The sequence below is a fragment of the Radiomyces spectabilis genome (genome assembly GCF_025331425.1).
Source record: "Radiomyces spectabilis strain NRRL 2753 chromosome Unknown BYT42scaffold_10, whole genome shotgun sequence".
NCBI lineage: Eukaryota > Fungi > Mucoromycota > Mucoromycetes > Mucorales > Radiomycetaceae > Radiomyces > Radiomyces spectabilis.
The window spans coordinates 742,085-767,448 of NW_026251935.1; the positions used below are offsets into that span (position 1 = coordinate 742,085).

A 25,364-nucleotide genomic window follows, 5' to 3' on the forward strand; every position below is an offset into this window, starting at 1 on the left:
GTTATTCGAAAAGTGCCTAAGCAGAGAGAGAAACCCGAAAGAAAAGGATAGAATCGAACAGACTACGCTTCTTTATTTTCACCACATTGTGGGGGCCGCTATCTCTCACCACCAAGGCATGGATTAGCGCTGTACATATTTTCAAATTAACAGATCGCACGTCTTTGGTAACTGATGCGGCCAACTCGGACACCTTCGGCGGCGACTCGTCTGCCCTTTTTTACACATATCCTGAGTTACTGCACTTGTAAACTCCTTCAGTAGCTTTTCATGACAAATAAGGCTTGCCATGTTCTTATCATTCGATCACGAAAAATAAAAAAAAGGGGGGGGGGGAGAAATGGTGGTTAACAAAATTGCACATTGGTTTCTCTTTTATTGTACAGTTAGCCTTATCTATCCGCACGGAATCTTTTGACGAGGACTATACTCTATGCTTTTTTATTTGATTGTATGACTCACATTCTTATGTACAATTGAAAAATCCAAGAAAAAAAAAGATAACCACGTTTTAGCAAACCAAAGCAGTGTTTCCCTTATTTGACCAACAAGGACCATTCGGATTTGTCCAATCCCAAGTTGGCTTGACCAAACTTGGAAGCCGCTTCCTGGGCATGTTTCTTGGCATCGGGAGGCGTGGGCGTATTGGATTCGCTAAGCATGGTGTAAAGCGCACGCAAAGCCTATGATTTCAGATGACGTAAGACTCCATTCACAACGGTTCTTTCCATTTAAAAATATTGTACCTTTTCGACCATATCCTCGTCGTCGGCTTCCGTGTACTTTGCAATAATCGTATCGAGATCATGCATGCTTCCTTTCTGAATAAGCAGAATCGCCAAGTCACGGTCGTCAAGCATCAAAATATTGTACAAGAAAATCACTTTTCGTACAATTGCCGGATCTAAAGGGAAAAATCATATCTGACTAAGCATGCATGCAGTGATTTCCCTGCCGTTCGCTGAACTTACCCTCATCTCGTTGCACGATATCGACAAATGCATCAAAACCATTCAATTCTTTAAATGCCGTCATGCCTTCGGGGAAATGCTTCAAGAAACCTGAGATGGCATACTGCGCCTTGGAACGCACCTCTTTATCTTCATCCTTGTTCTTTAACAAATTCAATAAAGGCTCCAAACCACCATTGTTAAGGAACTGGAGGACAGACGATGGATGAGTGGATCGATTCACACCTTCTTTTGATTGGAAATTTCAATCACTTACCGCTTTTTGTGCTTCTGGATTGTTCTGGACCGCAGTACCGCAGATCCACGCAATACCCTTGCGTACTTCTACTTCTTTGGCACCCAACTGACCAATGATCTGTGGCCATAATTTCATATTCTCGATATCTGGGATCCTTTATATGAATGATGCCGAAAGAAAATCTGCTTTATCATTTTGAATTTCCACTTACTTTTCGCGTTATCGATGCCTTCAATCAACTGCAGAGTAGCACGTGTCAATGTGAGCAAAAAATTGTACAAACACCCCGATTCGCCCGTTCAAGTCTTACCAGTTCAAAATTATCCAACGCGATTTCCTTGTTTTCGATTGTATCCTCCGGATCGCAAATACATTGAAGAGCCTCTGAATATAAAACCACAAATAGCAGCAAGTCAGTATTGATGTATCGACATTCAGGGTTGATTCCCACTCATGACTACCTTTCATACGCGTGGCATCGTCTTTGCCGAGAATGGCCTCGATGACGGCGGGATCAAATTTCTTGGGATCGATATTGGCGTTACCGCTGCGTACTGCTTCGGCCGTTCGCTGCAATTCCTCTTTGTCGCTGTTTTGAACAGCCCACTGCAGAAGTTTCTCCATGATAAACAGATAGAAAGGTGTAAAAAAGCTTTAAAATAAAGCAAACAAGCAACTTTTTTTTTTATTTCATTCGGCCAGTTTCGAGCATTTTCTTTGCATGCCGAAATTGAATAAGCTGTGACTGCGATTCTGAACGACTCGGTGACGTTGACGCTGGAGACGCGTTGCCCGCTGAATTGAGACACTTTTTGGGATTTCTTTGGGTCAGCAAGAGGCACCAGTGTATTTCTTTTTAGTTCCCAGTAAATAGTTTTTTCATCAACATGTCCGGATATGATCGCGCATTGACGGTGTTCTCACCGGATGGTCATTTGTTCCAAGTCGAATATGCTTCCGAAGCCGTACGAAAGGGTACTTGCGCTGTAAGTGAAGGAGGAACACCATGCGCATAATGACGTTACTGGGTCCTGGCATACCCAGTAGTTTTTTTCATTTGGGGAAGTGAGGAGTCAGCTCACATTATCTTGATTGTTAGGTCGGTATTCGAGGCAAAGATGTCGTTGTTCTCGGTGTTGAAAAGAAATCGGTGCTCAAGTTGCAGGATCCCAGAACCGTTCGCAAAATCTGCATGCTCGACGATCACATTTGCTTGGCATTTGCAGGTAAACTCGCTTAACAATGGTGCCATGGCCAAGTCCAACAGACTCTCACTCAATGTGCGATGGTGTTAGGTCTTACTGCTGATGCTCGTGTGTTGGTCAATAAGGCGAGAACGGAATGTCAGAGTCATCGTTTGACAGTGGAAGATCCCGCTTCTATCGAATACATTACTCGCTATATCGCTCAAGTGCAACAGGTAAAACTCGTGTGGTGTTTGCGTGAGAATGAAAGTAGCTCATATTGCTTTCACAGAAATATACGCAAAGTGGTGGTGTCCGTCCTTTCGGTATCTCTACACTTATTGTCGGTTTCGATGATAAAGTGCCAAAACTCTACATGACCGAACCCTCTGGAATATACACAGCTTGGAAAGTAAGTTTGGTCACTGTTTACTTGTTCAAAGAAAAAAAAAAGAGAAGAGCTAAGCAATGTATCTTTTATTAGGCCAACTCCATTGGAAGAAGTTCCAAGACTGTGCGCGAGTTTTTGGAAAAGAATTACAAGGACGACATGGACGAAAAGGAAGCAGTAAAATTGACCGTCAAATCATTGCTTGAAGTAGGATGTCACTCCATGATGATGATGCTGTACAGATCTATGCCAAACACGATGACTTACCATCGTTTTATATCGCTTTGTTAGGTGGTACAGACAGGTGCCAAGAATATCGAAATTGCCGTGATGACTTCGGACAGCAAAGTCAAGGTAAAGTTTTACAAGAGAGGGCATCATACGGGCGACCAAATAAACTAATGGAACATTTGTGATTGCAGCTTTTGGAGGTCGAACAAGTCGAAGCAGTCGTAGCAGAGATCGAAAAGGAAAAGGAAGAAGAAAGCGAAAAGAAGAAGAAACCTTCTTCTGCTGTAGCATCAGGAAGCTCTTAAAAACTCCTTTTGTCAATGAACCTTCATTAAAAACGAAAAAAAACAGACCTATTCCAACAAGAAACCACATTTGCGCGCACCATATTGAATCCTGCATACAAACCGTTTTTTAGTCAACTTACCACATCACTGATGATAATAAGCGACGATTGCTGGTTCTTCTTTGGATCGCTTCAATAACTGTCGTTCCTTATTTTTATGCCTTTTTGGCTCGAGAGCAGTACCCTTTCATCGATGGACACCATGACAAGACATAAGCGTCGCTCTGGCACTCGTTAGACCTCATGTCTCTTTCATGTTGCCTTGCGGAACCAAGATGGCACTGAACGATTCGGCTATCTGTTGCATTCCCGTAGATGATGACATGGATTATGGTGTTTTAAAGACTCTCCGAGTGCGAAAAAAAAAAGCCGCCAAATTAAGGGCCAAAGGACACTGGTGCGCAAAATAATAGAAAAGCCTGGGAAAACGACGAATCATAGAGGACACAGCAGGTGGTGCTTTGAGTTTTTCGTTTCTACAAGACCACAAAAGCTCAGGGAAAAATGACACGCTGCAAACGATGCGGGGAAGACTAAATTCTTTTAAGCGTGAGACTGTTACTTCAACGTGAGCTTGTTGACAAGATGATTCTTAGTTTCGCATCTAAGCATCAAGCCGGACGTGGTTGGAATGGTGCTGATGTCAGTTTCATGTGAACGCGCATCACTTTGTTTTGGTTGTTCTTATCCCAGTTTTCTTTCTCTTTTTTTTGGCTCTTTTGTTGTTCATCGTGGATTCCACTCGATCACGGTTTTCATCTTACACAGGTTACAAACAAGGTATACGTCTGCTAACAAACAAAAGGGTGTCGGCAAGTGCGGTGGTCATGCATTCTCGAGACAGACAGTTTTCATCGGACAGCGCCATTGATTGGGGGATGGGAAGCGAGTTCATGTTTTTACTGATTGTGTGTGTGAGAGACTTTTTGTGGGTTTGTGTGTGTTTGGGGACAATTATTTTGGATAAAAAAAAAAGCAGCGACTTTACAGCTCCATGAGGATGTCACCGGCTTCATCCATGTAAGCCGATAGTTCAGCGTCCAGCTTGGACTGGGCGGTTTTTGGGTCTTTCATCATGTACTCATCCAGTGCTTTGTCGAGATCTTCAGCTGTTGCAGGCTTTTTATCTTTGGATTTGCCACGACCATCAGCTCGTTTCCCACCGCGTGCAGAAGAAGAAGAAGCAGCGCCTTTGCCTGGTTTGGGGGATCGTGTTTTTTGTTGTCTGTTGTTGAGTCTTGAAGAGGAGATTTTTCCACGCTGATTACGAAGGGGACCACCACCGGTTCGTTGCACACCCGTCATGGGAGCGGGACCTTGACGTGAGCGTTTGTTCACACCGCCAGCGTTGGTTCGTCCAAGTCGACTTTGGATATCACTGCGAGGACCACGTCCGCTTGCCATATCGCTGCCACCACGAATGCGACTGAAGATACTGGGTCGGTTGGACGGAGAGGAAGTGGACTGACGAGTCGTATCCAATTGACTGAATCTATTGAGTTTATGTAAGGAAGGCAAGGAAGAATGAGTGAATATGTCCGTTGATGGTGTTTGAGAATGTTGGAGGGCAGAAGTGACGAGTACCTTTCATTCAGACCACCAGAACTCAGAGTGACGGTTCTTACACTGCTTTGCGATGCTTGACTGAAAACTCTACGATTGGAAGGCGCCATTGTTTCTCTTGAATCGGTATGGTATTGTGTAAGGTGCAAGGAAAAATTTTTTAGAAAGGGAGAGACACAAAAGAAAAAAAATTAGGAATTCTAACCAAGGGGTCAGAACGGTGCTCTACCCACGGCGGAGATGGAAAAATGTACTTTCTTTATCCGCAGTTGCACTCAATGACTACTGGTATACTGCGACGGCCGCCTATCATTGGAGACTGTGACATATGAGGGACTTTGTTGACACAAGTTGGAAATAACCGGTTCCATCAACACCTTTGTGTTGTTGTATAAATGCAATGTTTGTGTCGGGATGTGCGCGCGAGCTTATCGTTCTGTCATGCTATATTCGTCGAGGACATATGAATTGGCGGTTTTTCAGAACATCCATGCTCATACGAGGCCATTTTTCCCTTGCTGATTCAAAAAAATTGGTTCCAGTGCTTAAACATCCAGATCATCGCGGGTCATTAAATGACAACAAACGTGCAATGGTTTCTCTCTTTGCTGGACCTTCCTCATCCTCACTGCGACTTGGTTGTCGCCACCGGCCTAAGAAAAATGAAACGCTGTTTCCTGCCAAAATTTTGTCATATCTGAAGCTGAATTGGACCCAAGCATAAGCCCTCTTTGCTCTCCACTCTTCTTTTTCAAGCCGACGAATCTTGACTATTTTACAAGAACTCCAGCAAGCTCCTGGGACTCGAAAGACTGCGTTCAAAACTGTACCAAGCTGCCAATCCTTCTTTGCATGGCAATGAAGTGATTGCATTGATGCATACTGTCATGGGTAGAATGGCAAATGATAAGACGGTTATGACCGTGCTTGATGTAAGTACATGCTTGTGTCTGATATAGGGCTCTTTGTTAACTAGTCCATTTTTTTATTTTTTGTTTTATGTCTCTTTTTTTTCCTTGCCCTTCTTTACCGATATGGCCAACCAGAAGCCCACCACTTCCCGAGCCCTCTCCGTCCACTGAACAGTAGAACCACGCTTGGTGAACTGCAGCGAGAAAATACTGTGCCTACTGTAGCCGCAGCTTCCCTTTCGAAGATCCGAGAACCAGAAACCATGATGGTGACCACAATGCAACCCATCTAGATAACTGATGAAGAAGCCTGGACCGTGATGTCAACTTTGTGGCGTTATTCATGCGAATACCTTGCTCTACGCTACAACTCTACTCGAGCTCGTGCTAATATTCTGGTGGCGATACTTGGACGTGTCACAGAAAGAACCGAAAAACTTGGCAACAGTTTAAACAAGAAAATGACCACAAGTGTTCCGCCCAACCAACCTTGCATCCATTGCGCACCAGTGGCTAAACCGCATGAAGCAAATCCCTTCCGTGGAAGACTATGCAAACCCGTTCCGAGACATCACGTTGGTGCTGCCTGACCCTGATGAAGACACATTTTTGCAAGTTACTACGGGTTTACGACGTGAAGTCTGCCTGGAGGTTTTCCGACCCCAGGCTCGTACTCTTGACGCGACCACCAGAGTAGCCATGACATATGAAGATGCAATGACGGCCACCAACCCTCGGTTTCCATTGCCGTCCTTTTCTGGTGACCGTCGACATCTCGTCTCATACTGTACCAATGTCCGTCGCGCCAAGCATATACATGCGAAGGGTCCGCCGCACACCCTCTTTAAATAGAGGCACCGACTTGGTGAATTTGGGGATGCTATGATGATGACAATACAATGGAGCATACTTATGGAAGCCTGATCAACCCCGTTCCATACGACCGAATTGTATCAAGGGAGACACTAGTTATAGATGATACACCCAATATCACTCATGAGCATAACCGTGTCGAGTAGGTCCGTGATTTGCAACATCAACAAGGCCTCTTCTGTCTCAAGTGTGAGACTGTGACAGGCGACACGGGCTTGTGGTCCGCCTTTCTCCCGTTGTTTCGTCTGCTCCTCATGACTCGGCGTTCCCATCACCTGTCGCCAATGCAAGACCGCCCACCGGCTATTACGGTCATTACCGTAGCGAATGCCAGGCGAGCCCTTTCTGTTACGGCTGGCCAATATATCGAAGCACGGAATTCACACGGAAAGGTCGTGAACCCCTATACGACTCCTCAAGATCCCACGGTCAGTGCAAGAAGAGCACTAGAGAATTCCAAACAGAAAACGCAAGCAACTGGGTTTCCTTTTCAAAGTGGCATTGGTTGCTGGGATTCTCGTTAAGGACCTCTTTCTCTCAAGAAGGGAAAAAAAGAATTTTCCCTTAGCCCACAACTGAAGCCATCTGTCTCAACTGAAAAGCCTCGAATTTCTGAGGAACACCAGCGCACGTTGGTGCCATTGTACCATGTAAAAATCAGCAGCAACCACGCGTCAACAACGCCACCAGATTTGATAGAGGTGTACCAGCCCAATTTGGAAGATCAAGCCATGGAAGGCTCCAAAGTTGCATGGCGAGGGGCGAAAACAAGCGATGGACCAGTGCCTAGTCAGCGGGATGAACGCTTCTCATCCAACTTTTTGTCCGGCATTCTCGTAAGCTTGCATTGGGTGGGCCGTAAGCCAAAGAAGAAGAGCCGGTGTGCGGCGCAGCTCCAGCAGTCGTTCTGAGTGTATGTACAAAAAAGTACAGCACTTTTCCTGTCCATACTTGAATTTCGGAGCCAATCGATCCTCTCAAACAAGACTTGAAGATACGATCCTCGGTGGAATCTTGTTTCTTTACACCGATACAGTTGTCCTTATAAGATGACAGAGGTGTATCCGCCTCTTGCTTCCGGGTAATGGCAGAGTTGAAGCTGCTGGACGTAGGCGAATGCGGATGGCACATGGTTACTGGCCGCATGGCATTGGGAGCAAGCGGTTCACATCCCTTTGCATGGACAATTTGTTGCGACGCCTGGGTAATCTCTTCGACGGTGAATCGGATCCGATGTACGAGTCCTTGCGCAAACGTCCCAAGGCGTATGCATTCCTCAAGAGCATATTGGATCAACCGTTGCCGAAACTGCGAAAGTTTCTATGGCTCAATGGCGATGATGCGGAGGAAAACAAAGACGAAGACGAAGCCAAAACGGTTAATCGTATCCGGGTTATCCTGACCGACTTTATCTTGGTCTGCGAAAAACCAGCGTACCCCGGGGTCACCAATGAGCGAACACCATTCATGGAGTCATTGTCGCATTGTCCAAGGCTTATTCGGCAATATATGGCAATATATCTTTTGTTTGCTGGGACGAATGGAAGAGAAGGACCATGGCTTGACGTACTTGGGTGAAAAAAGTCTGTCGATTTGCGTACCAAAGGCCAACAAGCTCATGGATGGTGTGGTGTTTGGGAGTCTACAAAGTGAGGGATTAGTAGTAACAAAATAAAAACAATAATAAATCCTGTGAGACTCCTTTTATTCTTGAGGGGTTGATATTTAAAAGGTAGGAAAAAAAGAATTAATTCTCTTAAGCGGGATAAGTATAAGGTATATGTTATATGTTTTATACTGGATGGGTATTTTTAGATGTGGTATGATCCGTGACAGAATAAAGTGTGCTTTCCATAATGCTTAGTCAATGATCGATTTTCCATACTGTTTAGATAATGATCGATAATGATTATCATTCCATGTAAAGATGAATGGAAAGAATAGATGACGGATAAACCAATAATAGGCTGTATTTGTGGTATGGGCTTGGATGTGAGGTTGATTCACATAAGAGAAAATGGGAAATGATCGGATATGTAGATCAGACGTGTTTGACGTGACATAATGACATGATCTGATTGGTATAGTGATTATGGAATCTCTGGTAATTGTTTTCTCTTGTAGAGCAGGTGATATGGATTGATCATGGATGACTAAGTGATATGATGGAGTGGTATCATCCAGAGGAGAGGTAGGGATGGTATAATGATATGTACAAATACGACAGATGGAATTGGAAACTGTACACTTGACAACGTCGACAGGATCCTCATCGAATCGTCAGGGTGATTTGAGAACTCGTTTTCAACAGCTGGAACAAGCCTCCCGAACAACCTTCGAAAAGCGACGCATCTTTCCTTGCACATGGTTGGATACAGATTGTCACTGTCGGCGTCATTCACCACCATCATTGGGCATGCCTGCAAGAGAGGACGACCGTCATACCAAGGAGCTGGGCAACCCGAAAGCATTGGTTGCAGTCTTTCGAACTCATATTCTGCTTAACTGTAAGATACAGGCATCAATTAATGTTGAGAGCTACTCTGACCATTCACAACGATTAGGACATGCTCAAAGACCAGGACGCCCTGGCGCATCGCTTGATTTATGAGCACACAGGACACATCGAGGTGGCCGAGGACGATGGTCTGCGCGCCACTAGGCTTCCACACTACCCTCGTCCCACGTATTAGCTTGTTTGTCTATGTTTATAATACAATAAATAGCTTTGTCATACCGCTCGTCAACACCCGTCATCACTTCCTGTCCATTGCACATGATGCTTTCTCGGAGTAAGCGAAAATTGAAAAAAAAAAAAAAAAATGCTAAGTAAAAAAGAAGAAGAAGCGAAACACGACACTCCCTTGATCAGCGACGACAATGCTTTCTCCAAGTTGATCACTCTTTGCGACATTGAAGCTTGCAAATTACGACACCCCAAATGTGGGATAGTTTACTGTGGGCAACACTGTCATCCTAAAATCAATACATTCTCACCTTCTTATATCTGTACTCGAAAATAACCCTTTGTGTTCCTCAAGGAGGATACACCGACGACCGGTGTCTTTACACTTTTCAAAGATAGCCAGCGTCCTTCTCGTACTGTTTAACCGTTGCACACTGATCACAGGCTCTTCCTGAAGGCGTTTTCCCCTCTTCCCCCCACCAATGACAATGCATGAAAAATGGCATAACAGAACAAAAGTCATGCTTCCATTGACGGCTTCTCTCTTGCGGTGTCTTTTTTTTATTTTATTTTTTTGCTCAATTCGTTTCGCGTGGCTGTGAATTACAATGCATTAATCCTGGTGTCCGAACCATTGAGACCGTGTCGTTGACGACGATTTCCCACTCCGACATGGTTTTCCAACCTGCCATCCCCATTGACTTTTCTTCAACGAGCATGACTTGACCAAAGAACAGAGGAGTAGAATAGACACCCCATATGACGGCGGTCATCGAATCATAGAAAAAAAGCCGGTGAGTGACACAAGGCGCATGCCGTGTCATGTGCCTTGAAAAAAATCTGATATGAGAATGACTTGGCTAGGGCTTGGAACTTGGATCCAGATTCATACAAAAGGCCAGCCAAGATTATAGCAGCGTCTGATCGTCAATAGTTCTATTGTTCGGTAGATTTGATCAACTATGATACCAACGCTTGGGGCTTGAAAAAAGGCGCACCATCATCTTGGATAGCTTTTTTGTTACAAGCAAAAACTGTTTATTCCGACCAAGGCCCCCCTTATGATATTTTCCGTGGTGTGCTGTTGTGAACCAAAAAATCTTCCGCTAATTCCATGCTTACCAACAGTGTGACCCCACCGAGGAACTTGCTCAATTTATCAACGAAGTTGACTTTGTCTTAATGTGCAATTCTACTCTAACTGAATTCTTTTTTCCCATCTCATTGACAGTATTGTCACTTGATCCATTTCATAAAAATTGGCGCATTTTACGAAGTCCAGTGGGATCAAGAAAAGAAATGAGATAAAGACAACAGGTAGTGTGATAAGCATTAAAAATGGATATGAAGAGGAATGAAACATGGTTTGTTTTTTATATTTCTTTGTATGCCGGATGAATTCCCTGTCAGAACTGTTTGAATTATTCATGAGCTCATTGAGCTCAAAGTTCACAGGATGATAAGTTCATTTAAAGTCAAGAAGGTGGGCGAGAATCAATTATTGGAGGGAGTGGTTTGTATACCTTGGTTGATCATCTTCTGTGGACAAGGCCTTGATACGTTGTTGACAGGGCGAAGAAGGTGGAGAGGCGATGGAGCAAGATGGGATCTTGTGACGGGTGTCTTCCAAAGGAGAGAAGATGGAGGTGGTGGTGCTTGGCAAATCGGTAGCATGTGATGATAATGGGCGAGACGGTTTGGATGCATGAGGGGAGACAAATAAGGACTGCCTCGAATGAAACAGGTTGCCAAAAAACGAAACATTCTGGGCTCTCGTGGCTATTTTAGCTTTCCGGATACGGCTCCACGACCCGCCCAAAGGTGTCACCCATCCAGGTAACTGCGTCTTGCTTGCTTCGTTGGCGTGACATTTTCGAGAACAAAAACTACTATTACCAGACTAGAAAAGAAGAAGAAAAAGGAAGAATTAAGTAAAAAGAGGCATGACTAATTATTTTTTTAGAATCATTTTTGATTTGGCCATCTTGTGGTGTTCTTTTTTTTTGATCTTGTACTTTTTTATCGAGTTCGTTGTCAATCATGCTTTTCTTTTTTCGGATACGGTTGATCAAACGGACATGATATGTATACTTACATTGTTTTTTAATGGCTTCTCACAATATAAACAGATATTAGTGTCCATTCGGAGAAATAGTTTTCGCCCCCAAGTTCTTGGAATTGGAGAAAACAAGTAGTCAATTTATATCCATGGTGCGTCCGTTCTTTTCTATATCCGTCGAATTTTTTTTTTCCTTTGTATAATCTTTTACGTTGGTAAGATCCAATTCAAATTGACCAACCAAACGCATGTTTCTTTGAACAATGTCGTCATTGGTTATCACCGGTCTAACTAATAAACAAGACCTTTGGGCTTTTTTTTTCCGTGGCGCGTTATCTTGCATGTTTGCACGACTGTTTTTTCTTTGATTCCGCCTTTTTTTTTTGTAGTGTAACACGGTGATCGACAGTAAACTTTTGAGCTTCCGTTTCCAAAAGATGCCTTTTTCTATTTTTGGACCCTTTTCGGTAGATTCTCCTTGGGGAGAGAGCTCCCTTTTTTTTTATATTTTAGTTGTATTTTTTTCATTTTACGCCTCTTTTTTTTTTTCCACACTACGTCTTTTTTTCCTTGTAATTTTTTTTAGTTTATTCCTTTTTCCCTAGATCCTATTTTGACTTGGTGTTATGGCGACCAGGTACCAACCTTTAGAACAACATGATACTACGTCTTCCGTATCGTCGTTTCCTACATCTTCGGTTACCAATGTCGATTCGAACGGATGGTTAGACGATCATCGACCTCTTCTTTCACGATCCTCGGCTCCATCATCTCTTTACCAAAGCGAAACCTCTGTAGAGGATGGCGACCATCATCACCACAGTCATGCCACCGCAACCCCCATGAGTTGCGCCGTGAATCTCGCCAATACCATTCTAGGCACTGGCATGCTGGCCATGGTAAGGCTTTTACCAGATGCACTTTGAATGAGTCTTCTCAAGTCATTGAACCTTGATTCGTTTGTAGCCTTCTGCCGTTGCTTCGGTGGGCATCATACCCGGGGTTTTTGTCATATTGTTTTCAGCTGCTGCGTCAGCTGCAGGATTGTACTTCCTCTCTCGATGTGCGGCTCGTACAGAAGGTCGCCATGCTTCATTCTTTGCGATATCCAAACTTACCTGGCCTCGTATTGCCGTACTATTCGATCTGGCCATCGCCATCAAATGCTTCGGTGTTGCCATTAGTTATCTGATCATCATTGGTGATCTGATGCCTCAGGTAAAATATATAATAATAAGGATTGGTGGTGGGTCCTTGCCGCCGCCCTCACAGCATCATCATTTCTCAACTCAGTCATTCCTTTTATTTCATCCCTTAAAAATAACTCTTGATTCCAGGTGGTGGCATCCTTTTCCCATCATGGACAGACCGTGGAAATTTTGCTGGATCGACGTTTTTGGATTACTGTCTTCATGGTGATTGCTGTCTTGCCGCTCAGTTTTTTGAGAAAGCTGGACTCTCTCAAATACACAAGTCTGGTGGCCCTGATCGCCGTCATTTACCTGTGCACCATTGTTATTTATCACTACATTTCTCCCAACTATCCTCCGCCGCCCCCCGAAGATATCGAACTGGTGCATTTCTCGACAAAGTTCTTTAGCCACCTTCCCGTTTTCGTCTTTGCCTTCACGTGTCATCAAAATGTAAATACCCAAAAAAGCAGAATCGATGCGCAACCTTCCGATGAAGGAGGGTTATCGGAATCGTCCGAAACTCAATTTTTAATTTTGCTCTTAGATTTTCGCCGTGTATAACGAACTCAAGGATAACAGTCAGCTGGCCGTCAGCAAAGTGATTGCCACCTCCATCGGTACTTCCGCTTTTATCTATGAAGCCATTGCTATTCTGGGCTACCTCAGTTTTGGCAAAAATGTACGCGGCAACATCATTATGGAATGCAAGTATCTGAAAATATGAGTCTCGACCCTCCAAAGGCCTTGGCAGTCGGCTGACTTGTTTTGATTTTAGATCCTCCGAGTATGTTTGTGGCCGGCGGACGACTAGCCATTGTGGTCCTTGTTGTTTTCAGTTACCCACTGCAGGCTCATCCTTGCCGAGCTTCTTTGGATAAAGTATTAGCCTGGCGTACCCCCGAAGCACGGGGACTCAAGGTCCCGCCCCCTCCTTCCGCTTGCAAATACTTTGCCATGACCACCGCCATTCTCATCTTTAGCTATCTCATTGCTATCACCGTCTCGCAGCTGGATCTGGTAAGTTGTCATGACTGAATGCCTTTTTTCTTGGGTGGCTGGGATATTCAACAAAATCGGACGTTAGGTATTGGCGTTTGTTGGTTCTACCGGATCGACGACGATTTCGTTCATTCTTCCTGGCCTGTTTTACTACAAGATTCATGAGAACGATCCTTGGAAACCCGGAAAAATTGGCGCCGTAGCCTTGGCCGTGTATGGTGTGCTGGTCATGAGTGTTTGTTTGACATTTAATATTCTGCGACTTATGGCATAACGCTGGACATTGGACATTACTTGATCGAGTAATTGATAACAAACAACTGGCTGATTTTTTTTTCATTTGAATTTACTTGTCCATCATGTGGTTTTTCTCGATTTAGAAATTTTTCTTCCTTATTGAAAAAAAATGGGTTTGTTTACATTTACTTGACATTTTGTTCATTGTATAATTACGCATGGATGCAAGCCTCGATCAATAATATTATCAGACAAGAACACATCCATTGGTCTTCGTCATTTTTACTGTATGTGGTTCTTGAATCTTTGGACAATGCGTCCAGGAACAAGCTCTAAATTCCATCAGGCAACTTTATGACGGTTGATGGATTTTAGGTTCCAAGGACAATGGTAGGCTTTTTTCATCTACGCATTTTGTCCACTTCATTAAACAGATCCAATACAATGAAGGCCATTCACCATCCAAGCAAGAACATTAAAAAAGACATCTGACATATATAAATGAATTGACTTTTTTTCTATTGACAGACAGTTGATTTTTCCCTTCAGCAATGGTATTAGCCATGTCCGTTCAATTTTCGCCCAACATTGATGTTCAGGCTCTGATGTCACCTCCGGCTCCGTTGCAACCATCGCCTATCTGGCCATCCTCGTATCCGCCTTCCAAACCTTCCGACACGGTGGCGGCGCATGCCCTCTTGGATTTGCACCATCCTTCGACTCACACCGGGAGTCCCATCAAAATCAAATTGGAGCCGTTGCATGCTTGGTCAGACACGCGTTTTTCCGAAGAGTCCAAGGACGATAGTGCCCACATGGATCGGCATAGAAAGAGACCCTACTCCTACTCCTCGTCCTCCTCCAATCGTCAACTTGCCTGTTTCTCCACGGCTTTACCTGCCATGGATCCCGTACGACAAGCCAGTCATGCCTCGCCCGAACGGTTGCCATCGTTGGCCGAGTATATTCAAGACAACCTGCTGAAAAAAGACGACCACTTAAATCCCACCATCATACACACCTCAGAACCATACCAGAGCGGTATGACTGATCCCGCTGCCATGCACGGCCCGCCTGATGTGTACAGGGATTTTTATGAAGGCGAGTTGACCGTCCACGCGAACGGGGCTCCTGTCATATCGCGTGATGCTTCCAGTTCGTCCCAATCATGCAGCTCACAGCCTCTGTCACCTTGCTCTACCATGGCCATCGGTCACCCTCCGCCACGGCATCGATCGTTTATTCAAGCACAAGAGCCGTCGCGTGATACCGAAGCCCAGTCCTCGACGACGTTGAGCCACCCCATCCATCGATCACCGACAGAGAGAGAGTTGGACGCTCCCGAGACTTCTGAAGAAAATGATCAGAATGAATCCAATCGAAACGGCAAATTGCTTCCGCGTACTTCGCATCGCCTCGGTCGACGTTACGGACGTCGCAAGGCAGAGGACAGCAACAAGGACAAAGGTGACACGCAAGCGACGTATTCACAACAGTATCACCACTCGCGATCCACACCCATGAAACCGCGTTGGCAAGATTCAGAGCGTTTGGATCTCTTGGAAGCCGTGATCAAAGAAAAGAATTTGAATGACATGTCCACGTTTCGGTGGGATCGCATTGCCTTAGCCGTCGGTCGTGCCAAAAAAGCGTGCAAGGATCAATGGCGTCGCGAAGTCTTGCCTGCCTTGAGAAGAAGTATTCGCTCTACTCCCGCTCATCCTTCCAACGACGAGGATCCAAACTAATACCGATACACAAGCAACTTTGACATTCCTTTTCCACCCTTCTATTCTTATCAATCCTTTAGTTCTTTTTTCTTTGTTAGACTTTATATAAATTGAGGCAAAATAAAGTTTTGGAATTCCATCGTGCATGCTTCAGTCAAATCATTATGCACCACTGAATATCGAATCACTCTAGAAAAACAGTTGACTTAGAAAACGCTCACCCACCCACAGCAACAAGACGACAGCCCATGAATGTTCCTTCTTTTTTTTTGTGCACTCCTCCCTCTTTCCGCAAATATTGTCTGATTCAGGGTATTCCGCCGTCGCAGAGCGGTGTATTGAAGAGAGAGCGATGACTTCGAGGGATTTAAGCAGTCCAAACAAGAGAAAAGAGCTCCTCTTCGAATAGTGGGTCCGATTTCTTTCAGAACAGAGCACTTGCGTAGCTTTTAATTCTTGGAATGACAACAAATGAGCATGGAAAAAAAAAGTATACAAGGGTGCCAGTGGTCGTTCAAAAGAGTTGATTTGCTATTAATGACAATCCAAATCCAACACTAACTGCAGTAACAGAGGAGTTACAGTCAACAAGGGAAGATGGCATTTAGATGTTCAACTTGGTGTGGCGCCAGTTGCGTCTCTTGGCGTTCCAGCTGTGATAAAGAAAAAAGAAAGCAAACAAACGCGGTCAGTTTTTTCAGAAGGGATGCATTTGCTGTTCATGTACGTACCGGATCTTGGTGTCAGACTTGAGGCGGAACCAGTGGGGAAGAGGACGGTTCTGCTTTTGGGCTTTGCCAAGCTTAACCTTGGTTCTGAACGACTTGTTGGAAGGCTGTAGAAGTAGAAAATATTAGTCGACTGGTTTTTCGTTGCATTCATCCACGGATTCCCTTTCATTATTCATTCCCGACATGCCGTATCCGTCTCAAAATATACTATTCGCAAGCATCCATCCATCCATCCACCCAATCCATCTCTCACATATTTTATCCATCCAATCTTCCTCTTTTTGATCACGCTGGAGTCACTGTTTCTCGGCAAAATGGAATGCTTCTACATACCATAGTGTCTATCTGTTCAAGTGGAAGAAGGAAGCTCCTCTGGTCAAGCACTGATGGTCCCACTTGTGCCGGGTTCGAAAATCACAAGTCACATCCGCCCAGGCGGGGATTCAAACATCGTGAGCCCATTGTCTCAAAAGTCTCAGATTCCTTTTATGGTATGAAAAATAAAGAGACCTTCAACCTTGGAATCACAAGTCTCCTTTTAATCTTGATTATGAATGATACAATATCAGATCTGTCGTATGGATTAAAAAAAAAAAAAAAGACGAATCGAAAATAAATGAATTTATCGTTTCGGATAACTGTCGGGTCGTTTTCGAGACTGCGCACCGAACCATGCGGACGGATAAAGTCTGGAATGAATGAGCGTGCGATGTGCTCTACGTGCCACATCTTGCCAGGCACAGAGTAATAGTTGTTGCTCCCGCCGGGCTTGAACGCGTGACTCCCGCAGTTGCATCTAATACATTGACAATTACTTGGGTTAATATGTCCATGTGTATCCGTAGCAATATATGCACCCAACTTTGAGTCGATCATTTTCCTCTTCGCGTTGCTTGATAGCGGCTTGGAGCGACGCCGCAGACATTTTGTGGGATGTTGAATGCTGACCAAATTTGATGTCTTTCAACATGCGGTCTTGCTGCTTGATGAACTGATCGAAAACAAATTGGTGCTTAAGAAACCGAAAAACAGAGGACGCGGCCACTGTACCTCTTTTGCTTTTCGGAGCTTGATGTTCAGCTCTTCCATATGCTGTTCTAGTTCTTTTGTGGTTTGTTGCAATTGCGTATTTTGCTGTCGAAGGGCCATGTCGTCTTTAGCATTCATGGCCGCTAAAGAAGCTCTCATTTCGCTAAACAGAAATGATACGTGAGTGGTTGCGCCACTAATAATCGGATGAATATAGTGTACATACCTGTTGAAACATTCTTTCTCTAACAGCAAGTCTTTTCGTTCCATATTTTGACTATACAACCAATCTTTTTCCAGCAGCAGCTTGTTAATGTCTTGCAGCTGATGCTTTGATTGTTCTTCGAGCCCGTTAATTTTTTGTTTCAGCTCTTCAAGATATTTCAATGCATCCGTGTCGTTTTTTTGAAGGAGGGTGGATGGTGGATTGGTCTGCATCTCGTGTACTGTTTCACGGAGCGTCTTTAGTTCGAGCTGAAGAGCGTCAATTCGGTCTCTGTCCGGTTTCGTAGCTTCCGATCTATCCAACAATGCTTCCGGGATCCCTGCTCGCACCCGCATCATAAGACTTTGGAGGATATCGCGCTCTTGGGCTGCGTCTAAATAGTGCTAGTCAATGAAAAAAGAACGACATCATGAATATCTTGCGACGGTCAATCCGATGCGAAAATACCTTTTCAAACTCGGTTTTCTGAAGATTGGTTTCCTGCAACAGTTGATGCAGAGCCGTGATTCGTTCCTGGCCTTTGGAAAGGTTATTCTTTTGCAACGATCGAATCTAGCCGTACAGTAATTCCCTAAGGATTTAGAAGGCATTTTCCTGCTACGCACTTGCAGAAATTTTACTTGATCCTTCAGCGATGCCATGGTGTTCTTTTCTTTGACAGTATGCTCAAATTGCGTGGCTTCATCGTAACATTGGTCGTCCTCTTCATCCTCGCTCATCGTGTCTTTTTCATCATCGTCTGTCAGCTTTTTTATCCCGTTGTTTTTGTGTGTATGTCCTGTAAATGTAGAAAAAAACATGAGGTCATTATAAAATTCGATACTTTTTGAGCATGGTGGACAATGTTGCATCCTCGCTTACTGGTTCCTCTCAAATCTTCCAAATGATCTTCCAGGGATTGAATTCGATCGGCATCCCGTGTTCGATCCTCCTCGAGTGTCTCCAACTTTTGGTGCAATTGTTGGCTTTGGTACTCTACAAACTGGGTCTCGCGAATCAGCTCACTATTTTTGGCCTCCAACGAGGTCACTTGATCTTTGTAGGAATCCATGAGCGTTTTGAAAACAAACACTTTTCGATATTCCTCTTCAATATGATGATTTCGATCCACGAGCGAGCCATTTTGCTCCTCCAAAGCCTAAGTGCAAAATGTTGAAACAAAGTCAATATTTAGTGCATATAAATTTTAAATCACATCATTACCTTGATATGTCGCCGAAGTTCGGTCGTTTCCTGGAGCTTTTTACGGTATTTATCAATGGTGCCTTCCGCCTTTTGGAGTTTCTCTGCAGCATGATGAACTTCATCCAACTGATCCTTTAAACGCTCGGCATATTCCGCTTGTTCCGCGAGACTTTCGGTCTGTAAATGATCGGATCAACTCTTTTGCTTCTGTCTGCAGTCACCCCTATTTTTTTGTGGTGATGCTTTCTTTTTACCTTTTGAGTGAGATGGTGAATAGTTTCCAGCTGATTCTCTAAAATAGATTCGATTTCTTGTCGCCGATCTTCGCTGTGTTGTCTATCCGAAGCGAAAGCATATTAAATCAAGCTCCGGATTCTCGGGAAACCCAAATAAACCGAAAAAAGCAAGAAATGGCCCGTACAAATCTTGTCTTATGCGGTCAATTTCCGTTCGCATGGCAAAATCGGCTTTACCGGCTTCGTTGGCTAGCTGAATGGCATGATCGATTTCCCGTAAATGGATGTGGAGCTCTTCCTTTTCCAGCTCAAGATCATCCTGTTATAAATTCATGAACATTTCGAGCCTGCATTTTTTTTTTCACGGGCTTCCACGCAGTACACCTACATAACGTTGCTTCAATTCCTCGTGTTGCTTGATCAACTGCTGATGTGCCAAATCTAATTCCCGTGTTTCTTGTTGGATCCGCGACACTCGTCGTTCAGGACTCTCGATTGCATCGCTAAAGAAAAAAGTACAGAGAAAAAAAAAGGTGTGGGATGAAACATGCGGATTGCCGGGAAAACAGTATAAAGTTTACGTACGCTGCAAACATGCTGCGGGAGATGGTACCATTGCTTGAGTTTACATCCAGCTGCATATCGGCTACATCACTTTCTCGAAGTTGCGCCATCATCTATCCGCCGGTTAGACACACCCAGAGAAGTGGTTTCATATTTACCAACGAACAAGTGAGGGATCGTACCTGCTCAATGCTCACCATCAGAGCATGTTGGCTAGGCTGCGATAAGCGTTGGATTTTGTTAATGTATTTCTCTGTTTTTGTGGATTGAATGGCGAGATACAAGATGCGTTGGCACAGTTTCAGGATTTCCTTGGTATCTGTCTCCTTGGCAATAGCCGTTAAATTCACGGCAGGCAACGTCTGAAGTCCTTGACTAAACACTTCTTCGTAATAGCGAGAGATCAGTTTATACATTTTCTTGAGATTATTCACTTTGAAGACCCAATTATCGCCCATATCAACGGAATGCATCGACCGGAACCATTTAGGATCACTGTACCAACACGTGAAAAATCAAAGAACGTCAAAAGACCAACGCTGCAATGACGAAGGAATACGGCAATGCTTTTACATGTCTAATAAAATATCGCGAAGTAAAACACCATCAGACAGTTGACTGATATGCTCGCAGGTGTACGGCAAATGGTCGAAAGAATTGATCTGTCCCGAGTCTCGTTTTAGCAATCTGTTAGGGAGGCGCGCCATTGTTACACTAACCCATTCCACGAAGGCCTCCGCATAGCGTTCATCAGCCGATTGAACAAAAGCCATTAAAGAAAAAAAGAGAAGAAAAATTAGAGGAACCGAAAAGAAACAGATGGTTAAGCGTCCATCGTTTCAAGAGCTGCCATGTTTGCCCCCTGAGAGACATGAAATCCCTATTTTTTTTCTTTTCCCGATAATGACGTGCGTGTAACACAAACGTAAACGAGTGCCAGATACAGCATGTTTTCCCTTCCGCTTTTTAATTCACAAGCAATATAACTAATACGGTTGTCGTCATCTAAATTTTTATACACGTCTACATTCCATATGGGTCTTGGTCGGATCCATGGGCAGAGCACAGAAGAAGCCCAGCTTCTGCATTTGTGAAAACATTTCTGTGTCTGGTAGGAAGCGTCATGGCGGGTTAATGTTACGTTCGAATGAACCCCCATAGTCACAACAGGCACTTACATTCTAATTTCAGCTTTACACATTCTTCCTGGCCTCCGGGAAGTTGACGGCATAACTGTTGATGGTATTGATCGATGTTATAGTTGTTACCAGGTGCGGCAGCGACAAACTTATCGAGACGAGCCAGCTCGTTATTGGTGGATTCGATATTAGTGGATTCGTTATTATCGGACATAATATTGTTAGGCAGAGCTAATGAAGACCGAAGCGAAATGAGTCGGTGGATTGGAACGAGTGGCAAGTGCCCTGTCTTTTCTTTGCACCAACGAGATACTTACAAAATGAATAAGTGAGCAATGGAAGGAACCCCAAGAGGGAAAGCCTGTCAGAACCCAAACTCACACAAGGCCTTGCGGGAACCGATCTGTATGACTGCTTTTTATATTTATCTTGTCCATTCCATGATTTGATTGGCCAAATTCAGCGGGTTTTTGCACTTCTGATGTCATGGCGCGAATGTTCTCGATTTTTTTCAATCCCAGCTCATATGGGATCCATCATGATTTCTTTGGGCATGGAATAAAAAAGTGCGTAGAGCTTTTAGCGAAGCACAGCATGAGAAAGGAAGTACATTTGTACAAAGCTGTTGTTGTTGAGTTATGATGTTCCAGGGCATAGCGTCAATTGAAAAAACTTTCCAGTATGTCACTTGATGACTGGTCTGTGCCCGATTTCCGAGAAATATTCTCGACTGTAAGTCGACATTTTATTCAACTTTTGTTCAATTCCTTGGCGTTTCATCTCTCTGCAAGTTAACCAGTTCTTTTATGTAAAAGCGACCGTAATTCAATGGTTAAAAATTGCCATTTATGGAATTGCCGAGCCCTTTTACCGACACATCATGCTATTATACCATGATTTTTTTTTTTGGATCGTCTACAGCGATCCCGGCTTCATAGCTGGTTTCCCAAAGAAAACTCAAGTTTGATACATAGCGTGAGAGGTACAAAGATGATGACGAAAGCTATCAAGTGACCCCGCATTTGCTAAAATCGAGAGGCTTCATGCCGATTCCTACTTTATGCATCTTGAACTGAAAGAAAAGCGTGATCGGACCCTTGTCAATCAATTAACTCCACATCAACCAGTTGCGCATGAGAGTATCTGCCAAATATTTGCACTGATTTTAAATTGATATTATACTGACTGATTTAGAAAGAAATGCTGTGGGTGTATTTGTCCAGATCAGAAACTAACGTCGTTTTAAGGTTGACATCGGAAAAGACGCTTTACCAAGTTGTTTCGAATATGATAATACAGACTTTTTATGGTCCGTCATTGCGTGATCGCTTTAATGCAAGCTATTGTAGTGTTTTGATGTGTATGGAGGAGTTCTTTAGATTGGCCTTGGAATATCGGATGCTCAAAAACCCAAAAAGCAGCAAGGTCGGTTTCAATGCATTTGCAAACCAGTGACCGTGAGCGCATAAGTGGCCAAATTCGAGACAGCATAGTCAAAAAGGGAGGACGATTCGAACATTCGATTAACATTCGTCAATCATTCGGGAACAAGCATACATGTCGGCATGACAAAATTTTTCGTTATCGTCTTGCATTAAAAACCTGCGTCAAGATCCATGGAGCCAAAATAACTATAAAAAGGGGCGTGCTCGCCACCCTGATCCATCATTCAAGTTATATTTTTTTATTCAAGATGTCTGGACAAAACTCCAACCCCGGAAACTTTGCCAACCGTTCCAAGGAGGAACTCAGAGAGATCGCCAGCAAGGGTGGTCATGCTAGCCACAGCGGAGGATTCGCCAGCATGGATCCTCAGAAGCAGGTATGATAGAAAACCAAGTTATTGCATGATTTGGTGTTGTAAAATATGATACAAAATCAACTTAAAAAAAAAACTCGTGAAAAATTCATTAGCACAATATTGCCAGCAAGGGAGGCCATGCCTCGAGTGGTTCTTTCAAGAAAGGTGAAGCCAGAGCCAGCGCAGCTGGACGCAAGGGTGGCGCTCGTTCTCAGGGTGGTAAAAAATCTGGTGGTCGCGGTCGCCGTGGTCAAACCGAACAGTCTGTCGACGAAGAAGAGTAAAGTCTCACACACGATGGGATATATTTACTCTAAGCAACAAAAAAAGGTTGCAGCAATTATGTAAATAAAAAATATTGTTTCAAATAATTATGAAAAGAACCTCCCAATTTATCATTTGATTGATGAAGTTGATCTTTCCAAGTCGTATACTACCAACTCATGCGTGAGCACCGACAAGAACGAAATAATTAAGTGTGCGGATAATCCGTTCTTATGTGGCATGGATGTTTGTGTTTCGGGGTCGACGGATGAAAAATTTGACGCGGTGTCACACAAAGCCCGCTCAAAAGAGTCAGTGCTTCAGCAGCCGTGAGTCATTTTATATATTTTTTTTTCCCAAAAGAAAGTCCAAAGTGCGAAACGACAACGGAAAATAAAACAACTCTCTTGCCATCATGACCGATCCCATTCAAGCGACAAGTAAAGTGGCCTTGCAAGAGCTTGCTCAACGACCTGCTCTCCATCTAACCTATACTTTGTTCGAATCCTAGTTGTACGTGATGCAAAGTATGACCTGTTCATCGAGTGGCTTCGACAGCACGAATTCCCAGAAACCAAGCTCACACTAGCCAACTTTTCAAGCAAGTTTCCTATCTGTATCAAACCGTCACTGTTAACATGACGACTAACGCGAGGCTTATGTTTCTAGATACGGGTCGTGGTATGTTGTTTAGTTACTATAAGAAAATTTTAGGGGATCAAAAAATTCAGGGTCTAACGTAATCCCAAAAGGCATGATGGCAACGTCGGACATTGCGGTAATGCAAGCATGAAAAATGAATCGTTTGTATCACCAAACTGATTGCGATCTCTCATTTTTTTTAGGCAGGAGAGGTGATTGTCTCGGTGCCCAAGAAATTTCTAATGACAAAGGATACCTTGCTAAGGTTATACGGTCCGCATTCACTGAGCACCCAGCAACTCCTGGCCGTTCACCTTGTCTTGCTGTCACAGGAACCGCAGTCATGGTGGAAACCTTATCTTGACCTGTTACCATCACATTTTGATACCATGCCAGTAAAATTTCCAAAAATGCTCGCGGATCACTTGCCGGCTTCACTTCATGGTTCGTTATTATTAAGCGAATGGGTCTTCCGTACCTTGCTGCTCACAGATATAATGCGTTCTGCTGTAGAGGAAGTCGCACAACAAAAAGCCAAAATTCAATCCGATTACCTATCAGCTTCACGGTTTCTTCAGGCGAAAAGTGCCCAAACGGGAAAAACGTATACCATGACACCTGAGGAATATGAATGGGCATGGCTCTGTGGTGAGTTGTTGTTGTACATGGTGAAGGGTGATAAGACTAAGAGAGGAGATGAAACTAGTCAATACTCGTTGCATTCATATGGCGACTGCGTATTCTGCGGGACAGGCCGGTAATTTGGCCATGGCACCCATGCTGGATTTTCTAAATCATTCTTGCGAAGCACAAGTACGTTTATATGGGATGCTGAGAAAACCGTTTTTGCGATGCTTATAAAGACTGCTTCGCGAACGATAGATTGACAGCGGGTTCAATCAACGGCAGCAATGCTTTGAAATTCGGACCCTCATACCGTATCGTAAAGGAGAACAAGTAAATAAGAAACTAGTCGAGGGCCAACCAAGTGGATACTTACAAGGGATTAGGTGTTTATCAATTATGGGCCGCACGACAATTTTGCCATTCTTCGAGAATACGGGTTCGTGCTGTCTAATAATTTTTATAACTTTGTGCCACTCGACAAGGAAGTCTGGGAGCTATTTGAAGAAATGGAAAACAAAACTGCGTGTGCGATCAAGAAAAGCGCTTTGGAGAGAGCAGGGTAAGCGGGTGGACACCATAATGACCTAGACATCATGACAATGCTAAACTCTGGCAATATCTCATACTGACGCTTACCGACAGTTACGCAGGGTAAGAATTCAAACGATTGCGATATTGGGAAACCCGGTTCGTCTGACTTGTGATTTTATTTTTTTTGAAAGTGATTATTCGATGAAGAAGAATGAAGCGTCCTTTCGACTCTTGTGCGCGTTACGGTTGTTGGCCATTGAGGGAGCGGGACGACCGGGATTTGAACGGCGGGTCCAGGAGTGGCAGGATGTGCTCATGGGAGAAACAGAGTATATCAGCATCGATAACGAACGGCGAGTCTTTATCATGCTCAAGTGGCTGTGTGACCGAGTCAGCCAAACCGCAACTAAACAGCAAGAAGCACTATCAGTAAGTCCTACAATTCAATCAGAAGCAGGCACTCGAGTCACTCATGTGCCAAAACGTAGCAACTGTCGACCAAAGTGCAAGAAAGCAAGATCCATCCATTTGCGCTTCGTTTCCTGAAACAAATTTGGCAAGAAACCCAGGATATTGTCAACACCATGCTAATAGAAACAGAAACAAAACTGCAGTCCTTCTAAATACGCTGTATTGGATGATGATACCCGGTACAAACAACTGGAAAGGAGGCAAAAAAGTAGACCATCGCCTGACGAAAAAAAATAAAAAAGTAACAGTTTATGTGCGTATTCTATATAATAGTGAAATCATGTAACTCTAACAAGGACATTATCA

At 43.9% G+C, this 25,364-nt stretch overlaps 15 protein-coding genes across 15 annotated transcripts; 8 read left to right on the forward strand and 7 right to left on the reverse strand.

Moving 5' to 3' along the window:
* Positions 1-348: 348 nt before the first annotated feature.
* BYT42DRAFT_578700 (armadillo-type protein) lies at positions 349-1,892 on the reverse strand. Its single transcript, XM_051569306.1, has 7 exons — positions 1,671-1,892; positions 1,520-1,593; positions 1,421-1,448; positions 1,228-1,355; positions 972-1,158; positions 747-904; positions 349-683 (listed from the first exon to the last, which is right to left on the reverse strand). Exons 1-7 carry the CDS (start codon positions 1,831-1,833, stop codon positions 537-539), a joined length of 885 nt encoding a protein of 294 aa, XP_051421082.1. The 5' UTR covers positions 1,834-1,892; the 3' UTR covers positions 349-536.
* A 204-nt stretch (positions 1,893-2,096) lies between these two features.
* Positions 2,097-3,186, forward strand: BYT42DRAFT_500637 (nucleophile aminohydrolase; the record flags this gene model as incomplete). Its single annotated transcript, XM_051564720.1, has 6 exons — positions 2,097-2,195; positions 2,309-2,435; positions 2,505-2,629; positions 2,686-2,805; positions 2,878-2,991; positions 3,076-3,186. The coding sequence occupies 6 exons, from the start codon at positions 2,097-2,099 to the stop codon at positions 3,184-3,186; spliced, it is 696 nt and encodes a 231-aa protein (XP_051421083.1).
* Positions 3,187-4,288: 1,102 nt separating this feature from the next.
* Positions 4,289-5,112, reverse strand: BYT42DRAFT_53312 (uncharacterized protein). The gene is made up of 2 exons (XM_051565440.1): positions 4,946-5,112; positions 4,289-4,853 (listed from the first exon to the last, which is right to left on the reverse strand). The coding sequence occupies exons 1-2, from the start codon at positions 5,032-5,034 to the stop codon at positions 4,346-4,348; spliced, it is 597 nt and encodes a 198-aa protein (XP_051421084.1). The 5' UTR covers positions 5,035-5,112; the 3' UTR covers positions 4,289-4,345.
* A 699-nt stretch (positions 5,113-5,811) lies between these two features.
* Positions 5,812-6,687, forward strand: BYT42DRAFT_547977 (uncharacterized protein; the record flags this gene model as incomplete). The annotated part of the gene is made up of 2 exons (XM_051565983.1): positions 5,812-5,856; positions 6,346-6,687. The coding sequence occupies 2 exons, from the start codon at positions 5,812-5,814 to the stop codon at positions 6,685-6,687; spliced, it is 387 nt and encodes a 128-aa protein (XP_051421085.1).
* A 548-nt stretch (positions 6,688-7,235) lies between these two features.
* Positions 7,236-8,286, forward strand: BYT42DRAFT_500526 (uncharacterized protein; the record flags this gene model as incomplete). Its single annotated transcript, XM_051564707.1, has 2 exons — positions 7,236-7,454; positions 7,951-8,286. Coding segments are annotated over 2 exons (555 nt in total), but the record flags the coding sequence as incomplete, so codon positions are not given.
* Positions 8,287-9,080: 794 nt separating this feature from the next.
* BYT42DRAFT_501146 (uncharacterized protein) lies at positions 9,081-9,401 on the forward strand (the record flags this gene model as incomplete). Its single annotated transcript, XM_051564751.1, has 2 exons — positions 9,081-9,215; positions 9,273-9,401. Coding segments are annotated over 2 exons (264 nt in total), but the record flags the coding sequence as incomplete, so codon positions are not given.
* Positions 9,402-10,201: 800 nt separating this feature from the next.
* On the reverse strand, positions 10,202-11,612 carry BYT42DRAFT_606797 (uncharacterized protein). Its single transcript, XM_051571158.1, has 3 exons — positions 11,490-11,612; positions 10,918-11,294; positions 10,202-10,330 (listed from the first exon to the last, which is right to left on the reverse strand). The coding sequence occupies exons 1-3, from the start codon at positions 11,535-11,537 to the stop codon at positions 10,303-10,305; spliced, it is 453 nt and encodes a 150-aa protein (XP_051421088.1). The 5' UTR covers positions 11,538-11,612; the 3' UTR covers positions 10,202-10,302.
* A 373-nt stretch (positions 11,613-11,985) lies between these two features.
* BYT42DRAFT_578717 (transmembrane amino acid transporter protein-domain-containing protein) lies at positions 11,986-14,141 on the forward strand. Its single transcript, XM_051569307.1, has 6 exons — positions 11,986-12,352; positions 12,420-12,671; positions 12,791-13,096; positions 13,191-13,350; positions 13,422-13,663; positions 13,731-14,141. The coding sequence occupies exons 1-6, from the start codon at positions 12,080-12,082 to the stop codon at positions 13,917-13,919; spliced, it is 1,422 nt and encodes a 473-aa protein (XP_051421089.1). The 5' UTR covers positions 11,986-12,079; the 3' UTR covers positions 13,920-14,141.
* BYT42DRAFT_578720 (uncharacterized protein) lies at positions 14,108-16,028 on the forward strand. The gene is made up of 3 exons (XM_051569308.1): positions 14,108-14,169; positions 14,258-14,272; positions 14,411-16,028. The coding sequence occupies exon 3, from the start codon at positions 14,434-14,436 to the stop codon at positions 15,628-15,630; it is 1,197 nt and encodes a 398-aa protein (XP_051421090.1). The 5' UTR covers positions 14,108-14,169; positions 14,258-14,272; positions 14,411-14,433; the 3' UTR covers positions 15,631-16,028.
* On the reverse strand, positions 16,029-16,747 carry BYT42DRAFT_578722 (60S ribosomal protein L39). The gene is made up of 3 exons (XM_051569309.1): positions 16,677-16,747; positions 16,344-16,447; positions 16,029-16,265 (listed from the first exon to the last, which is right to left on the reverse strand). The coding sequence occupies exons 1-3, from the start codon at positions 16,677-16,679 to the stop codon at positions 16,217-16,219; spliced, it is 156 nt and encodes a 51-aa protein (XP_051421091.1). The 5' UTR covers positions 16,680-16,747; the 3' UTR covers positions 16,029-16,216.
* Positions 16,748-16,965: 218 nt separating this feature from the next.
* BYT42DRAFT_500754 (HOOK protein-domain-containing protein) lies at positions 16,966-19,509 on the reverse strand (the record flags this gene model as incomplete). The annotated part of the gene is made up of 11 exons (XM_051564726.1): positions 16,966-17,139; positions 17,206-17,334; positions 17,394-17,535; positions 17,599-17,981; positions 18,046-18,150; positions 18,204-18,344; positions 18,440-18,736; positions 18,802-18,960; positions 19,038-19,119; positions 19,205-19,338; positions 19,408-19,509. Coding segments are annotated over 11 exons (1,848 nt in total), but the record flags the coding sequence as incomplete, so codon positions are not given.
* A 187-nt stretch (positions 19,510-19,696) lies between these two features.
* Positions 19,697-20,356, reverse strand: BYT42DRAFT_500540 (uncharacterized protein; the record flags this gene model as incomplete). The annotated part of the gene is made up of 3 exons (XM_051564710.1): positions 19,697-20,078; positions 20,157-20,245; positions 20,303-20,356. The coding sequence occupies 3 exons, from the start codon at positions 20,354-20,356 to the stop codon at positions 19,697-19,699; spliced, it is 525 nt and encodes a 174-aa protein (XP_051421093.1).
* A 109-nt stretch (positions 20,357-20,465) lies between these two features.
* BYT42DRAFT_578726 (uncharacterized protein) lies at positions 20,466-21,093 on the reverse strand. The gene is made up of 3 exons (XM_051569310.1): positions 21,040-21,093; positions 20,762-20,953; positions 20,466-20,691 (listed from the first exon to the last, which is right to left on the reverse strand). Exons 2-3 carry the CDS (start codon positions 20,934-20,936, stop codon positions 20,597-20,599), a joined length of 270 nt encoding a protein of 89 aa, XP_051421094.1. The 5' UTR covers positions 20,937-20,953; positions 21,040-21,093; the 3' UTR covers positions 20,466-20,596.
* Positions 21,094-22,348: 1,255 nt separating this feature from the next.
* BYT42DRAFT_578728 (uncharacterized protein) lies at positions 22,349-23,133 on the forward strand. Its single transcript, XM_051569311.1, has 2 exons — positions 22,349-22,544; positions 22,637-23,133. Exons 1-2 carry the CDS (start codon positions 22,416-22,418, stop codon positions 22,805-22,807), a joined length of 300 nt encoding a protein of 99 aa, XP_051421095.1. The 5' UTR covers positions 22,349-22,415; the 3' UTR covers positions 22,808-23,133.
* Positions 23,134-25,312, forward strand: BYT42DRAFT_578733 (uncharacterized protein). The gene is made up of 11 exons (XM_051569312.1): positions 23,134-23,227; positions 23,299-23,388; positions 23,457-23,565; positions 23,633-23,873; positions 23,943-24,077; positions 24,136-24,242; positions 24,312-24,386; positions 24,440-24,615; positions 24,699-24,707; positions 24,779-25,016; positions 25,076-25,312. The coding sequence occupies exons 3-11, from the start codon at positions 23,542-23,544 to the stop codon at positions 25,208-25,210; spliced, it is 1,140 nt and encodes a 379-aa protein (XP_051421096.1). The 5' UTR covers positions 23,134-23,227; positions 23,299-23,388; positions 23,457-23,541; the 3' UTR covers positions 25,211-25,312.
* Positions 25,313-25,364: the final 52 nt, after the last annotated feature.

What these genes read in the sequence shown, in the direction of transcription:
- BYT42DRAFT_578722 (XM_051569309.1), bottom strand. An exon ending in AAGTCTGACACCAAGATCCG is followed by an intron (nt 16,266 to 16,343) that starts GTACGTACATGA and finishes TCTTTATCACAG; the next exon opens with CTGGAACGCCAAGAGACGCA.
- BYT42DRAFT_578720 (XM_051569308.1), top strand. Translation starts at nt 14,434, where the DNA reads ATGGTATTAGCCATGTCCGTTCAATTTTCGCCCAACATTGATGTTCAG.
- BYT42DRAFT_578700 (XM_051569306.1), bottom strand. Translation starts at nt 1,833, where the DNA reads ATGGAGAAACTTCTGCAGTGGGCTGTTCAAAACAGCGACAAAGAGGAA. An exon ending in TATCGTGCAACGAGATGAGG is followed by an intron (nt 905 to 971) that starts GTAAGTTCAGCG and finishes TTTTCCCTTTAG; the next exon opens with ATCCGGCAATTGTACGAAAA. An exon ending in ACGAGGATATGGTCGAAAAG is followed by an intron (nt 684 to 746) that starts GTACAATATTTT and finishes CTGAAATCATAG; the next exon opens with GCTTTGCGTGCGCTTTACAC.
- BYT42DRAFT_578717 (XM_051569307.1), top strand. Translation starts at nt 12,080, where the DNA reads ATGGCGACCAGGTACCAACCTTTAGAACAACATGATACTACGTCTTCC. An exon ending in GCACTGGCATGCTGGCCATG is followed by an intron (nt 12,353 to 12,419) that starts GTAAGGCTTTTA and finishes ATTCGTTTGTAG; the next exon opens with CCTTCTGCCGTTGCTTCGGT. An exon ending in TTGGTGATCTGATGCCTCAG is followed by an intron (nt 12,672 to 12,790) that starts GTAAAATATATA and finishes TCTTGATTCCAG; the next exon opens with GTGGTGGCATCCTTTTCCCA.
- BYT42DRAFT_578726 (XM_051569310.1), bottom strand. Translation starts at nt 20,936, where the DNA reads ATGTCCGATAATAACGAATCCACTAATATCGAATCCACCAATAACGAG. An exon ending in TGTAAAGCTGAAATTAGAAT is followed by an intron (nt 20,692 to 20,761) that starts GTAAGTGCCTGT and finishes GCTTCCTACCAG; the next exon opens with ACACAGAAATGTTTTCACAA.
- BYT42DRAFT_578733 (XM_051569312.1), top strand. Translation starts at nt 23,542, where the DNA reads ATGATGGCAACGTCGGACATTGCG. An exon ending in TGAATGGGCATGGCTCTGTG is followed by an intron (nt 24,078 to 24,135) that starts GTGAGTTGTTGT and finishes AGATGAAACTAG; the next exon opens with TCAATACTCGTTGCATTCAT. An exon ending in AACAGCAAGAAGCACTATCA is followed by an intron (nt 25,017 to 25,075) that starts GTAAGTCCTACA and finishes GCCAAAACGTAG; the next exon opens with CAACTGTCGACCAAAGTGCA.
- BYT42DRAFT_606797 (XM_051571158.1), bottom strand. Translation starts at nt 11,537, where the DNA reads ATGGACACTAATATCTGTTTATATTGTGAGAAGCCATTAAAAAACAAT. An exon ending in AGAAGCCATTAAAAAACAAT is followed by an intron (nt 11,295 to 11,489) that starts GTAAGTATACAT and finishes CTTCTTTTCTAG; the next exon opens with TCTGGTAATAGTAGTTTTTG. An exon ending in ACAGAAGATGATCAACCAAG is followed by an intron (nt 10,331 to 10,917) that starts GTATACAAACCA and finishes ACCGAACAATAG; the next exon opens with AACTATTGACGATCAGACGC.
- BYT42DRAFT_578728 (XM_051569311.1), top strand. Translation starts at nt 22,416, where the DNA reads ATGTCTGGACAAAACTCCAACCCCGGAAACTTTGCCAACCGTTCCAAG. An exon ending in GCATGGATCCTCAGAAGCAG is followed by an intron (nt 22,545 to 22,636) that starts GTATGATAGAAA and finishes AAAATTCATTAG; the next exon opens with CACAATATTGCCAGCAAGGG.
- BYT42DRAFT_53312 (XM_051565440.1), bottom strand. Translation starts at nt 5,034, where the DNA reads ATGGCGCCTTCCAATCGTAGAGTTTTCAGTCAAGCATCGCAAAGCAGT. An exon ending in TCTGGTGGTCTGAATGAAAG is followed by an intron (nt 4,854 to 4,945) that starts GTACTCGTCACT and finishes TAAACTCAATAG; the next exon opens with ATTCAGTCAATTGGATACGA.